Genomic DNA, 15,445 nt, shown 5'->3' on the forward strand with positions numbered 1-15,445 from the left:
TGGGGGGGTGTCTTTAGGAGGAGTCTACTGGTATTGGTAAAGGGTTTTTGTGTTGAGGGAGTGTATGAGGGCGTGGTCTATAGGTTGGGGGTGCGTCTTTAGGAGGAGTCTAAATGTATTGGTAAAGGGTTTATGTGTTGAGGGAGTGTATGAGGGCGTGGTCTATAGGGTGGGGGTGTGTCTTTAGGAGGAGTCTACAGGTATTGGTAAAGGGTTTTTGTGTTGAGGGAGTGTATGAGGGTGTGGTCTATAGGTTGGGGGTGTGTCTTTAGGAGGAGTCTAAATGTATTGGTAAAGGGTTTATGTGTTGAGGGAGTGTATGAGGGCGTGGTCTATAGGTTGGGGGTGTGTCTTTAAGAGGAGTCTAAATGTATTGGTAAAGGGTTTTTGTGTTGAGGGAGTGTATGAAAGCGTGGTCTTTAGGTTGGGGGTGCGTCTTTAGGAGGAGTCTAAATGTATTGGTAAAGGGTTTATGTGTTGAGGGAGTGTATGAGGGCGTGGTCTATATGTTGGGGGTGTGTCTTTAGGAGGAGTCTACAGGTATTGGTAAAGGGTTTTTGTGTTGAGGGAGTGTATGAGGGTGTGGTCTATAGGTTGGGGGTGTGTCTTTAGGAGGAGTCTAAATGTATTGGTAAAGGGTTTTTGTGTTGAGGGAGTGTATGAGGGCGTGGTCTATAGGTTGGGGGTGCGTCTTTAGGAGGAGTCTAAATGTATTGGTAAAGGGTTTATGTGTTGAGGGAGTGTATGAGGGCGTGGTCTATAGGTTGGGGGTGTGTCTTTAAGAGGAGTCTAAATGTATTGGTAAAGGGTTTTTGTGTTGAGGGAGTGTATGAAAGCGTGGTCTATAGGTTGGGGGTGCGTCTTTAGGAGGAGTCTAAATGTATTGGTAAAGGGTTTATGTGTTGAGGGAGTGTATGAGGGCGTGGTCTATAGGTTGGGGGTGTGTCTTTAGGAGGAGTCTAAATGTATTGGTAAAGGGTTTATGTGTTGAGGGAGTGTATGAGGGCGTGGTCTATAGGTTGGGGGTGTGTCTTTAAGAGGAGTCTAAATGTATTGGTAAAGGGTTTTTGTGTTGAGGGAGTGTATGAAAGCGTGGTCTATAGGTTGGGGGTGCGTCTTTAGGAGGAGTCTAAATGTATTGGTAAAGGGTTTATGTGTTGAGGGAGTGTATGAGGGCGTGGTCTATAGGTTGGGGGTGTGTCTTTAGGAGGAGTCTAAATGTATTGGTAAAGGGTTTATGTGTTGAGGGAGTGTATGAGGGCGTGGTCTATAGGTTGGGGGTGTGTCTTTAGGAGGAGTCTACAGGTATTGGTAAAGGGTTTTTGTGTTGAGGGAGTGTATGAGGGTGTGGTCTATAGGTTGGGGGTGTGTCTTTAGGAGGAGTCTAAATGTATTGGTAAAGGGTTTATGTGTTGAGGGAGTGTATGAGGGCGTGGTCTATAGGTTGGGGGTGTGTCTTTAAGAGGAGTCTAAATGTATTGGTAAAGGGTTTTTGTGTTGAGGGAGTGTATGAAAGCGTGGTCTATAGGTTGGGGGTGCGTCTTTAGGAGGAGTCTAAATGTATTGGTAAAGGGTTTATGTGTTGAGGGAGTGTATGAGGGCGTGGTCTATAGGTTGGGGGTGTGTCTTTAGGAGGAGTCTACAGGTATTGGTAAAGGGTTTTTGTGTTGAGGGAGTGTATGAGGGTGTGGTCTATAGGTTGGGGGTGTGTCTTTAGGAGGAGTCTAAATGTATTGGTAAAGGGTTTTTGTGTTGAGGGAGTGTATGAGGGCGTGGTCTATAGGTTGGGGGTGCGTCTTTAGGAGGAGTCTAAATGTATTGGTAAAGGGTTTATGTGTTGAGGGAGTGTATGAGGGCGTGGTCTATATGTTGGGGGTGTGTCTTTAGGAGGAGTCTACAGGTATTGGTAAAGGGTTTTTGTGTTGAGGGAGTGTATGAGGGTGTGGTCTATAGGTTGGGGGTGCGTCTTTAGGAGGAGTCTAAATGTATTGGTAAAGGGTTTATGTGTTGAGGGAGTGTATGAGGGTGTGGTCTATAGGTTGGGGGTGCGTCTTCAGGAGGAGTCTACAGGTATTGGTAAAGGGTTAATGTCTTGAGGGAGTGTATGAAGGTGTGGTCTAAAGGTGGGTCTATATTGTGTTTGTGTGTGAGAGAAACTCACTAAGTTGCTGTTGGTGTTATTCGTATCTTCCTCAGGCATGGGCATGAAAACAGCCAGAGCTACACAGTTTGCAAAGATGGTGAGGAGGATGATGATTTCAAACGGTCTGAGAGAAATGTTCAGGAAAATAAAAACATCCACCAACATCAAACTATTGTTCATTTCTGAGTGTTGAAGTTATAGACATAATACAGCAGTAATGAACAATGTGTCTGTGTATGTCTTAGTGTGTTGTTGTGTGTGTGCTAGCATTCTCTGAGCTTAGCATGTCTGTATTTAGTGAGCTGGAGGACAGAGCAGCTGTTCTCTCAGAATGTCAGAGCGCCGTGCTGAAACACTGACATTTACACACCTCTACACACACACTTAAGAGTGAATGAGCTCATTAACTAGCTCTCAACTCTCAGTTGATTTTTCAATCATATTTGGCACCTCTTGTAATGTATGACTTGTTAAATGTTACATTTATTTTAAATGGTAAATTAAGATGTTATTTGATTTTTTTAACTTTTTTGTAGATTCACTTGCGATGAATTTGATACTAAACTCAAGCATAACTAAAAGAAAATGTTTTGTTTTTGTAATTTCTTTAATTATTTGTATTATTTTTTATTTTATATTATAATATATTTTATTTATCATTAATAGATACATTCAGTGCTGTCAAACGATTAATGACATCCAAAATAAAAGTTTGTGTGTATATAATGTGTGTGTGTGTGTGTGTACTGTGTATATTTATTATGAGTATATAAATTCGCACACAAACAGTATATGAAGTATTCATATATATATATATATATATATATATATATGAATATAATTGATACTATGTATAAAAATGTTAAATGCATTAACAACATTTTTCAACCAGCAACATTTTCAAACAACAAGTTTAGTGATTATTTTAACACAGAAAACTCCAAATAAACACCTGATTGTAATTAAAATAATTTCCTGTTTCATTAAAGGATACTTCCACTCTACAATGTTAATGCAGGCCTTGCGGAAGGGGTTCTTCAGCGTGAGGAAGAGGAGGGATCGCGCCGGCCGTGGGTTTCCACCTGTGGCCTGGAGCTTCTTGAGTTTCTCTCTCTGCTTCCTCTTGAGCGTCTCCTCATCCATGATGAAGGTGCTCATGGGTGCTTCACCACCGCCCTCCATGATCCGACCAGAACCAGAGCAGGAGGCACAGGAATCCTGGAGATCAGGTACTTTGCTCAGTAGATCACGATCTTCCTGTGGCTGAAAAATGAATGTGTCCCCACCGTCCGCTCTTCCATCTGTCTCTCTGTCCCTCAATCTATCTATCTCACTGCCTCTCTCTGCTCTTGTTTGGTTGGTACCACAGCTGTCTGACTTAAAAAATAAATATAGACAATGTGTGTCACTCAGTTTAAGTGTGTGTGTTCGGGAACAACAGAGCATGACATAGTCATGGTCACAGAGACATGGATAAAAAGGCAGAACATTCACGCTGTCATAACTTTGGAATGTTCTCATTGGCGTCTTCTGTTTTGGCTTTGTGACATCACTGAGTTGCCAAACCAATCAGCTCACAGAAGAGTCACTGTCTTCTGTGGTATTGCATGATTTATTAGCTTTTTCTGATTGTCCCAATAATTCTCGAGCCTCTTATCAATGATACAAATGTCTAAACCTGTGTATCTCTAAGTAAAAAAAACAGCCCCATTCCAAGTATTATTTAAGATTTATTTTAATAAAAAAAGTGTAAATATCACAGTTCACATGATCACATGAGAGTGCAAGAGCAGAAACCGGGTGTCGTGTTGATTTCAAGGCTTTTTGGGCGTCATGACCCCTATGCCCTCCTGTCCCAGTATGAAAACACACTACATCACGCTAGCCACTAAAATGCCACTCTTGTGCCATACTTAACTCGTTTCAGAAGATTTCATTACTTTATTGAAGACTAAACCTAAAGGGGTCAAATCATGACAATGCTAAAAAAAAATAACATTATTGTGTGTATATGGTGTAATGCAATGTGTTTACATTTATTTCTGTGATGCAAAGCTGAATTTCCATCATCATTACTCTAGTGTAAAGTGTCACATGATCTTCAGAAATCATTCTAATATGCTGATTTGTTATTAGAATTATCTACAGTCGTGCTGGCAAACTTTTTTCTTGGAAACTCTGATACTCTTATCAGAATTCTATGATGTATTATATTTTCTAACAATATAAATCTTTGCTATCACTTCTTATCAATTTAACACAAACTTGCTGGATAAAAGTTTTAATTTTGTTTAAAAATAAGAAAGTATAAAAATGTACTGACCCCAAACTTGTGTATTGTTGGAAAATATTTGTATTTTAAATAAATGCTATTCTTTTTAACTTTTTATTCATCAAAGAATCCAGAAAAAAGTATCACAGGTTCTTAAAAAAAGTAACAAAAAAAAACAGCATTGATTATTATAATAATAAATCATCATATTTTCATGATTTCTGAAGATCATGTGACACTGAAGACTGGAGTAATGATGCTGAAAATACAGCTGTGCATCACAGAAATAAATTACACTTTAATGTATGTTAAAATAGAAAAACGTTATTTTACATTGTAATAATATTTCACAATATTACTTTTTTTTTTTTTCATAAAATAAATGCAACCTTGAAGAAGAAGAAGAAACATAAAAAATCGTTCTGTTCCCAAACTTTTGAATGGTGGTGTATGCACAAACAGTTTGTAACACTCCCAAAAACAAACTTCAAATTGCATCATGTGACCCCTATAAAATAAACTTGTGTAATTAGTAGCACATTTTCTGGATCGCTGCTCTTTTCTGAATTACAAACTGTGCTATTGCATCATTAAAACACGTGCTAATATCTGATAATCAACAACGGTTTGGTGGCGCAGGATAAAGTCGCATGAACAATGTCTTCAGTATATCTTTAACTCCCGACAGACTCCTCAGAAGATGATTCAGAAACAGAAAGCGGCGATGCTCCTCCGTTCTGCTCCGCTGTACCCGCGTTCTCCACCAGATCCTGCAGGTACTTGATGTAGCGTATAGCCGCGCGCAGCGTCTCCACTTTGCTCAGCCGTTTTTCAGTGGTCCCGTTAGGCAGGTGGTCGCGTAGTTTGGCGTACCCCTGGTTTACGCACTTCACACGCTGGCGTTCCCGTTCGTTGCGTTTCTGGATGAAGGCGGGCTCGTAGGGACATTCGTAAATGCCAAAGCTACCGTGGAACGGCGGCAGGTACGAGAGCAGCGATGCACCTCCACAGTAGGATCTATCGTAGACTCGCTGATCAACGTGGGTTGGGTATAAAAACACCGGCAATGTGCGATCAGCGTGAACGTTGTTCCCTCTGTAACCACCAGGGGGCGCACAATACTTGCTGCTTCTGGACAAATGGCAATGAGGGTCCTGAAGGGATGCGTCCATGTTGAGATGAGGCATGCAAATCAGAGTTGGTTCGGTTCGTTTGTTCATAGACCAAAGCCACGCCCAAGGAAGTGTCTCTAAAACTGACGGATTAACTTGCGTTTCCTGACAAGAGGAAGCATCGTCCTCTTCCTCGCTTAAATCCCAGACGCTCAGAAAACGGCTTCTGCTGCTCTTTGAAAGCCCTGTGAAGGATTTCGGGAGAGACAGACGAGAGTTCAGACTAGAAGACTTCAAACACACTTCAGATTAATTTAATGACTGTTTTGTCTGAGGTTCAAATGCGCGGGATGAGCACGTGGACGGTCCTTGCAATTAACACGGATTTGACATGAAATACAGATGAAAAGATGCTAAATGCAGTCTGTTCTTCTACTATACCTACTATCCAAACTGATTTATTAAGAGAAATCTGAAGTTAAATAGGGTTTGATATACAGGCACAGGTGAAGTATGTACTACAATCGCATGCTTGTATTAGCGTGCTAGATAAAAGCGTGTCAGTAATCCATCTCTAATTCACGACATTGTGTACTACACAAGAGTTATCGGAGGAAAACAGAATGTGCTCGAGGATTAATAAGATCTCTGAAAGGAAAATAAACTGCTGATCTAATCCTCATTGTGTTTCCAGGTTAAAGACATATCTGCGCTTGTCTTGTGCGTATTTGGAGCTCGAGGCGAATCATTTAAGTGATGTCTAATCTGTCTTTCAGTGGAAATCCCCTCAGCTGTGAAGTGGTGTCAAATTGGACGTATTCAGTAGAAATTATGAAAGCAATTGAGAAATTATGAATGGAAACATGTCAGAGACTTTTCATGTGGCTACAAACAAAGCTGCAAAACAATCCTGCTGCTCTTCTTGTCCTTTATTGTGAAGTTAGCTGATGCAGCTTTTGCAGACCACATTAAAATACACTGAATAATAAATAGCATGCAGCACTAGTTACAGCATACTATTCTTTATTTAATAAAGCACATATAACTGTTTAAAGATGTACAATTGCAAAGCTTTAGAAAACAACTAAAGAAAAAATATCAAATAAGCACAAAAGGGCAAATGGCAAAACATTACAATATATATAGATATATATATAGTATTTATATAATATGTATGCATTACATACTGATCATTTAAATCAAAGTTTAATGCAGTATTAAAGTAGTTTAGATGTTTAGATACAGGAGTAAAGAATCTTGTTTTGCACCAACATCTGTTAAATGTTTCATGCATGTTTCAATGTTTTCATTCTTAAAATGCAGCTGAATTGATCAGTGTTTAGTTTTAATTGAATGTTTACTGTAATAGTACAGGCACAATGAAACAAAAGCAGCTGGTGTTGAGGAGACTGGACGTGTCTTACCTGGGAGGAAGAGGAGCCGGTTCTCCTGTCTGTGGATCTGGAAACACACCTGAGTGATGTTACAGGTGAGCTCTCAGTGCTTTACCTGCCGCCCGCGTCCCGCCCCTCATGTGTGTGTGTGTGTGTGTGTTTACACTGACATGAGCATTTCAAAGGCAGGATGAGCCTCAGGAAGTCGGCATAGATGGATTTTTGTTTTGTGTTGGAGTCTGAAATTACAGCGGGGTGCAGAAAGCTGCAAACGGCTGTTTACTGATCTCAGATCTGTCGTCCAGACGGTGAAACTCACGCACACGTGCGTCCTGGATGCTGACTGGAGCTTCACTTCACTGTGACGTTCCGATTCACAGATGATGATGTTGATGATGATGAAGGTTTTATATCCTCCGTCTCTTTAGTATGAGTGTCTGATCACTGTGCTTCCTCTTCCTCTGTGTTATGAAGATATGCAGTCAGATTAGCAGCCACGCAAAACATTCATTTGACATAATAACAGATAACATGCTTTTATTACCGTCTGATATCAGAAGAAACGGTAGACATGATAATTTGTCTACAAATACTGTTGAGTTTAGACAAATCATTTACATGCTTATATACTATATGCTATATAGCATACATTGCCTTTATGTCATTTAATCTGTTTATCTATCTGTCCGTCTGTCTGGCTGTCTGTCTTTCTGTCCGTCTGTCTTTCTGTCCGTCTGTCTGTCTTTCTGTTCGTCTTTTTGTATCCATCTTTCTTTCTGTCCGGTCTCTCTGTCCGTCTGCCTGTCTATCTTTCTGTCAGGTTTGTCTGTCTGTCCATCCATCCGTTTGTCTGTCTTTCTGTCCGTCCGTCCATCTGCCCGTCTGTCTTTCTGTCTGTCTATCTTTCTGTCTGCCCGTCTGTCTTTCTGTCCGTCCATCCATCTGTCCGTCCGTCTGTCTTTCTGTCCGTCCATCTATCTGTCTGTCTGTCTTTCTGTCCGTCTGTCTTTCTGTCCGTCCGTCCATCTGCCCGTCTGTCTTTCTGTCTGTCTGTCTTTCAGTCTGCCCGTCTGTCTTTCTGTCCGTCCATCTGTCTTTCTGTCCGTCCATCTATCTGTCTGTCTGTCCTTCTGTCTGTCTGTCTTCCTGTCCGTCCGTCTGTGTGTCTGTCTGTCCGTCCGTCTCTGTCTATCTGTACGTCTGTCTGTCCATCTTTCTGTCTGTCCGTCCGTCTGTCTGTCTATCTGTACGTCTTTCTGTCTGTCTGTCTGTCCATCTGTCTTTCTGTCCATCCATCTGCCCGTCTTTCTGTCTGTCTTTCTGTCTGTCTGTCTGTCTGTCTGTCTGTCTGTCTTTCCATCCATTAATCTGTCTGTCTTTCTGTCCGTCTGTCTGTCTTTTTGTCCATCTGTCTTTCCGTCCATCTCTGTCTATCTGTACGTCTGTCTGTCCGTCTTTCTGTCTGTCCGTCCATTTGTCTGTCAATCTGTACATCTGTCTGTCCGTCTTTCTGTCTGTCCGTCTGTCTGTCTATCTGTACGTCTGTCTGTCCATCTTTCTGTCTGTCCGTCCGTCTGTCTGTCTATCTGTACGTCTTTCTGTCTGTCTGTCTGTCTTTCTGTCCATCCATCTGCCCGTCTGTCTTTCTGTCTGTCCGTCTGTCTGTCTGTCTGTCTGTCTTTCCATCCATTAATCTGTCTGTCTTTCTGTCCGTCTGTCTGTCTTTCTGTCCATCTGTCTTTCTGTCTTTCCGTCCATCTCTGTCTATCTGTACGTCTGTCTGTCCGTCTTTCTGTCTGTCCGTCTGTCTGTCTATCTGTACATCCATCTGCCCGTCTGTCTTTCTGTCCGTCCGTCCATCTGTCTTTCTGTCTGTCTGTCTGTCTGTCTTTCTGTCCATTCATCTGTCTGTCTGTCTGTCTTTCCGTCCATTCATCTGTCTGTCTTTCTGTCCGTCTGTCTGTCTGTCTTTCTGTCCGTCTGTCTGTCTGTCTGTTTTTCTGTCCATCTGTCTGTCTTTCTGTCCCTCTGTCTGTCTTTCTGTCCGTCCGTCTGTCTGTCTTTCTGTCCGTCTGTCTGTCTTTCTGTCCGTCCATCTGCCCATCTGTCTTTCCATACATTCGTCTGTCTGTCTTTCTGTCCATCTGTCTTTCTGTCTGTCCGACTATCTGTTTGTCTGTCTTTCTGTCTGTCTATTTTTTTGTTTGTTTGTCTCTCTATCCATCTATCTGTACATTTGTCTATTTGTTTGTTTGTCTCTCCATCCGTCTGTATCTATCTATCTATCTATCTATCTATCTATCTATCTATCTATCTATCTATGTATCTATCTGTCTGTCTGTCTGTTCCACTGTTCTGTTAGTCTGACTGTATCTGTCTGTCTGGCCCATGAGAAACAAAAACACTCAGGACTCATTCATCATGTTGACATCAGCGGTGGGACGTGAAGCTCTTCATTCATTGTGACATCGCTGAAGTAAGAGACCTGCATCCAAACCGCTGTCATCAATGTCTGGACGTCCAGTTCCTGAAAACACTCCCACAAAATGCCTGTGTGACGGGAAACAAATCGTATTCACTGACACAGCCTGATTATTTAATAAAGCACAGCCACACACACTCAAAGTCATGATGCATTTGTGAATCTTTGAAGGAGGATCGTGTTTAAACGTCTCTCAGCAGCAACGGATATGAACACACACACAGCCCTGAGTGCTAAAGACTTCATGACAATTAACACGTCTCTCACACTGGCGCTCTTCTGCGTCTGTCAGAAATCAGCTGACGTGATCGTATCATAACATCACCTCATTTCCACAGGTGTGAGTGGATCCAGGTGTGCGCTCAAGAAGACCTGATGACTATGTGCGTCTGTCAGCTCTTTCAAGTGTTTACTGTGTGCTACGACTATGTGTGGATTGCTTGTCTGGTGATTGTAATTTAGTCATGGTTGTGGTCATATGTAATTTAGAATTAAAAAAATTTAATTTAGAAAATATGTATGTATATGTAATTTTGAGTTTAAAAATGTATTTTGGCTGCTTAATCAAATATTGACTAAAAACGTAAAGAGGTTCATTCATCACACTGAAAGTGGAAGGTTGATCTATCGATCTATCTATCTATCTATCTGTGTCTATCTGTCTGTCCATCTGACTATCTGTCTGTCCGTCTGTCTATCCATCTGTCTGTCCATCTGACTCTCTGTCTGTCCGTCTGTCTGTCCATCTGACTATACGTCTGACCATCCGTCTGTCTGGCTGTCAGTCTGATCGTCCGTCTGTCTGTCTTTCTGTCAGTCTGTCCATCTGATTGTCTATCTGTCCGTCCATCCGTCTGTCTGTCCGTCTGTCTGTCCGTCTGACTATCTGTCCGTCCATCTGTTTATCCATTTATCTGTCTGTCCGTCTATTTGTCTGTCTGTCCATCCATCTGTCTCTCTGTCTGTCTGTCCGTCCATCTATCTATCTGTCTATTTGTCTGTCTGTCCATCTGACTATACGTCTGATCTTCCATCTGTCTGTCTTTCTGTCCATCTGATTGTCTATCTGTCCATCTATTTGTCCGTCTGTCTGTCTGTCAATCCATCTGTCTGTCAATCTGTCCGTCCATCTATCTGTCTGTCCATCTATCCGTCTATTTGTCTGTCTGTCTGTCCATCTGACTATACGTCTGATCTTCCGTCTGTCTTTCTGTCCATTCGTCTGTCTGTCGGTCTGTCTATCTGTCTATCCATCTGTCCGTCCGTCTGTCTGTCCATCTGACCGTCTGTATGTCCGTCCATCTGACCGTCTGTATGTCCGTCCGTCAGTCTGTCTCTGTCTGTCCATCCCTCTGTCCATCCCTCTGTCCATCCGTCTGTCCATCTGACTATACGTCTGATCTTCTGTCTGTCCATTCGTCTATCTGTCCGTCTGACTATCTGTCCGTCCGTCTGTCTGTCCATCTGTTCGTCCATTCATCTGTCTGTCTATCTGTCTGTCTATTTGTCCGTCTGTCTATCTGTCTGTCCATCTATCTGTCTATCTGTCCATCTGTCCGTCCATCTATCCGTCTATTTGTCCGTCTGTCCATCCGTCTGTCTGTCTGTCTGTCCGTCCATCCATCTGTCTGTCTATCTATCTATCTATCTATCTATCTATCTATCTATCTATCTATCTATCTATCTATCTATCTACAGTTTACAGTTTAAGAAAGTCCAGAAGGGCATGATATTTTCAAAGTCAATTAATTGTATTAAATAAAAAAATACACCTTTTTTTTCATAATCAAGCTGCACAAGTACAGATACAGCATGCTGCAGAAACAGTACTGTTGTGGTAATGTGTTATTGTGAACTGATCTCAGGGCTGCAGACAGGAGGCGCCAGAGTTCAGCAAACACCTGCAGGATGTGGCCAGACTTGCAGAGAGAATGAAGGAGAGGAAAAATAAAGAGATTCAGATCATCAGGTGTGAGACATGGCGCTGAGAGCCGCTCTGCTGAAGAGTATCTGGTACGCCTTCACGTCCCTGGACACCGAAGACAGCGGCAAAGTGTCCAAATCACAGCTCAAGGTGAGACAGATGTGAGACAGGGCTTAGATATGTCTCGAAAACTCACTTTAGGAACGTCCTCAAAGTTGAAAGTGATTGAATAAGTAAATCATGTTTTACTTTATGCAGTATTTACCTCCATTTATACTTTATATGCAATAACATCTTGTTTATGCATATTATGTGTAAATTCAGTATTTTGTACATTATGTGTTAAGTTGTAGTATTTCTAAGCACACACCCAATGATTTCACCCATCAATACATCCGTGTACTGTATTTAACTGTAAAGTGGTCTGGTTTGAAGGAGGTATCGGTTTATGGTGTGTGTTCATCTGTCATTTATGTCTTTATATAACGCAGTTATACCAATTTAGTTCTCTTAGTGTGTGAAACTGCTGGTCTAGCTAATCTGACTCACGCTCTGTGGCTTTAGACGGATCTGCATCAAACAAAAGCTGCATTCAGATCGTGTGTGTACCTACTTAACCATATTTTGAGGACAAATTTGTACCCAAAAGAGAGCTAAATCTGATAAAATAGCCACAAACCTCCCTTTGGGGCTCTCCTCATTTGTAAAACTGGTATAACAATAAAGTAAACAAAGTTTTTTTTAAATTGTAAAAATGCAGAAAGTGTTCTGTGAGGGGTAGGTTTAGGTGAAGGGCGATAGAAAATACAGTTTGTACAGAATAAAAACCTTTACGCTTCTAGAATGTCCCCATTTAGATAACTACAGTAAGTAACGTGTGTGTGTGTGTGTGTGTGTGTGTGCGCGCGTGTGCGTGTGTGTGTGTGTGTGTGTGTGTGTGTGTGCGCATGTGCGTGTGTGTGTGTGTGTGTGCGTGTGTGCGTGCGTGTGTGTGTGCGTGTGTGTGTGTGTGTGTGTGTGTGTGTGTGCGTGCGTGTGTGTGTGTGTGTGTGCAGGTTCTGTCTCATAACCTCCACAGTGTTTTGAGGATTCCTCACGACCCTGCGGCGCTCGAGAGACACTTCAGTGATGATGACGACGGTCCTGTATCCAGTCAGGGGTACATGCCCTACCTGAACCAATTCATACTGGACAAGGTACAGTGACACAAGCACGCTCTCTCAATGCACACGAGACTCTTGGTTATGAAGTATCAACTTTATCTCAGACATTTCTCCTAAAAATAACCCCAAATATAACTGGGGTGATGTTTGTTGTGTGATCAGGTGATCGAGGGGACCTTCGTTAAAGAGGAAGTTGACGAGCTGTGCTGGACTCTCTGTTCTAAGAAGAACTACCGTCCCGATGCGCAGCGGGTTTTGTCCAATCAGGACTCCATGCGGCTCTGGTGTCTCTTTAACTTCCTGGCGGACGACAGATATCCTCTCACACTCGTGCCAGAGGAGGTGAACACACACCTACCTGTTTGGGAACCATGGGAAATTCAGTTAGGACCACATTTAGCTATTACAGAACAGCGTTTCCTAAGTGTGTTATCTTCTCTTAGCAGATGGCAGCAGAGGAGCACCTATTGGATTATTATTCATTCATTTTTACTTTTAGCTTTACACAGTATTTTGAAATTATAAAATCACTACTATATAATATCAAATCACCAGATTTTGTCAACGTTTTGTGCCTTTTTTTGTGTATGAAGTAAGAAAAGTCTCAAAGTGACAAACTTTCAGTTACATATCATACTATAGTAGAATAGTCTATTTCGGTTTACTTTAGAAAATTTTTTTTGTTAATAAAAGTACGTTTTGTATGCTTCCCAAGTCAAGCGTAGTGCTTTACCGTCAAATTTGTCTTACCAATGGTCTTTATTTTTAATAGCTGCACACCTCACATCTATTGAGCAATGGCTGGATGTGTTGTTTGGTGTCTGTGTCCAGGCGGAGTATCTGCTGAGGAAGGTCAGCAGTGTGATGCCGGTGGAGCTGACCTGTGTGGAGCTGGAGGAGTTCCTGTCGCAGGACGCTGTTCAGAAGGACGGTCTGAGCGTCTGGAGCTTCCTGGACGTGGTGAACACGGCCGCCGTGAGCCGAGGACTGGATGGAGACAGCATCCGTGTGGCTGTGGAGAAGGTCTACAGGGAGATGGTGGGGAACGTGCTGAAGGAGGTGTGCGATCAGCTCATCTACTCGCTCCGGAGTTTGGGTTTCCATGTCCTACAATATCAGGATGGGCATTTATTAGCATTAATGCGGAATGGAGAGTGAACGTAAACAACTTGTTTGCTCACAACTAAACTGCACAGAGTAGATTAAAGGCAAAACACGTCAGATTGGTTTGATGGATAAAATCAGATTTAAGTATCACGGGTATGTTTGTAGCAATAGCCGACAATACATTTTATGGGTCGAAATTATACATTTTTTTTTGTTTCATATTCCAGATATGTAGTAAATTTCCTACTATCAAAACGTAATTTTGATTAGTTATATATATATATATATATATATATATATATATATATATATAAACGTAACATTTTTTTAAATATATACATGCATGTGTGTGTATTTATATATACACAATAAATATAATAAAAATAAGAAACAGGTGTGGTTCCAACAAAGTGGTTGCCGAGCAACACAGAAATAAACAAAGAGGTGTGTGTTTGTAGAGTAATTATATTTCAGCGGTTTAAGATTGAGTATTAGTTGTTGTATTATTTTATTGTATGGGTCGAAATTATCCATTTTTTCACAAGGATATCAAGTAAAGATCATGCTCCATGAAGGTATTTTGTAAATTCCCTACTATCAAAACATAATTTTGGATTATGGGGGGCGTTAGCTGTTTTAAATTCACTGTAAACCATGACTAACACTTGCTTTTATAAAACGGTTATTCAATAAATGTAGTAAGGTTTCACAAAATAAAACAGAGCAAATAAAGTGCAATGATATTAATATAAACAGTATTCTTCCACCAAACAATGTAGCTCCTCAGAAACAGTTGTGGTTGCAACAAAGTGGTTGCCGAGCAACACACAGAAGTAAACAAAGAGGTGTGTGTTTGTAGAGTAATTTAGAACATCTTTGAACGTGTCTCAGCCAATCAGAATCAAGGACCGGAACTCTCTGTTTAATAACAAATAAAGAAGTGTGTTGTACTGTATGTGTGGAGATGAAGCTGATGTCTTCTTCTGGTGGTTCTGGATGTGTTTCAGGGCTATCTGTGGAAGAAGGGTCACCTGCGCAGGAACTGGACAGAGCGCTGGTTCTGCCTGAAGCCCGGCTCGCTCTCGTACTTCATCAGCGAGGACTGCAGGGACTGTAAGGGTGTGATCGAGGTGGACCAGAACTGCTGCGTGGAGGTGTGTGTTCTCCTGCGTCTGCGTCCGGAGCGCTTCTGTGTGTGTGACCCGCGTCTGACTGTGATCCACAGGTACTGACGGACCGAGACGGGAAGAGATGCATGTTCTGTGTCAAGACGCTCAACAAAACCTTCGAGATCAGTGCGCCAGACTCCAGACAGAGACAGGAGTGGATCACCGGTGTGTGTGCAGAAACCTCAAACTGCATCTGATAGCAGACTGCAGATGCAGGGTGTTTTAAAGAGGTTTTTATTGTATTATTATTATTAGTGCTGTCAAATGATTAATCGCATCTAAAATCATTTATTTTTTTTATTTTTTTTGCATTATATGTCTGTGTTCTGTGTATGTTTATTATGTATATATAAATACACACACATGCATATATTTTTTAAATATTTAGATGTCTATATAGTCTATATTCATGTAATTATATTATATATGAACATATATATTTTTTAATATACACATACATGTGTTTGTATATATATATATATATATATATGCGTAATAAATATACACAGCACAGATACATATATTATGTAAAGAAAAACTTTGACAGCACTATTTTTAATATAATATTAATACAATTTATAAATATAAAATATTGTGAAATTAAACTAAATAATTATGATTTCATAAAATTATATATAAAATTGACAAATAATTAATAATAATTCTTATTTCTTTATTC

The 15,445-nt window shown here is 41.1% G+C and overlaps 2 protein-coding genes across 3 annotated transcripts in view; one reads left to right on the forward strand and one right to left on the reverse strand.

Moving 5' to 3' along the window:
• The window catches only part of cacna1sa (calcium channel, voltage-dependent, L type, alpha 1S subunit, a), a 21,591-nt gene extending 18,266 nt beyond the window's left edge, over positions 1-3,325 (reverse strand). The window contains exons 1-2 of the mRNA XM_059568874.1: positions 3,138-3,325; positions 2,162-2,267 (exon numbers count right to left, since the gene is read on the reverse strand). Coding sequence (XP_059424857.1) covers positions 2,162-2,267; positions 3,138-3,325 — 294 coding nt within the window. The remainder of the gene's footprint in view (positions 1-2,161; positions 2,268-3,137) is intronic.
• Positions 3,228-15,445, forward strand: part of LOC132159391 (differentially expressed in FDCP 6 homolog) — an 18,642-nt gene continuing 6,424 nt past the window's right edge. The window contains exons 1-8 of one of the 2 annotated variants that reach the window (XM_059568891.1): positions 3,228-3,372; positions 6,897-7,016; positions 11,269-11,477; positions 12,383-12,523; positions 12,653-12,832; positions 13,322-13,549; positions 14,605-14,751; positions 14,823-14,931. In XM_059568891.1, coding sequence (XP_059424874.1) covers positions 11,382-11,477; positions 12,383-12,523; positions 12,653-12,832; positions 13,322-13,549; positions 14,605-14,751; positions 14,823-14,931 — 901 coding nt within the window. In that variant the 5' untranslated portion in view covers positions 3,228-3,372; positions 6,897-7,016; positions 11,269-11,381. Of the gene's footprint in view, positions 3,373-6,795; positions 7,017-11,268; positions 11,478-12,382; positions 12,524-12,652; positions 12,833-13,321; positions 13,550-14,604; positions 14,752-14,822; positions 14,932-15,445 lie in introns of those variants that run through there. The other variant, XM_059568892.1, reaches the window with a different exon arrangement.

Source organism: Carassius carassius, chromosome 16, assembly GCF_963082965.1.
Source record: "Carassius carassius chromosome 16, fCarCar2.1, whole genome shotgun sequence".
Classification (NCBI taxonomy): Eukaryota; Metazoa; Chordata; class Actinopteri; order Cypriniformes; family Cyprinidae; genus Carassius; species Carassius carassius.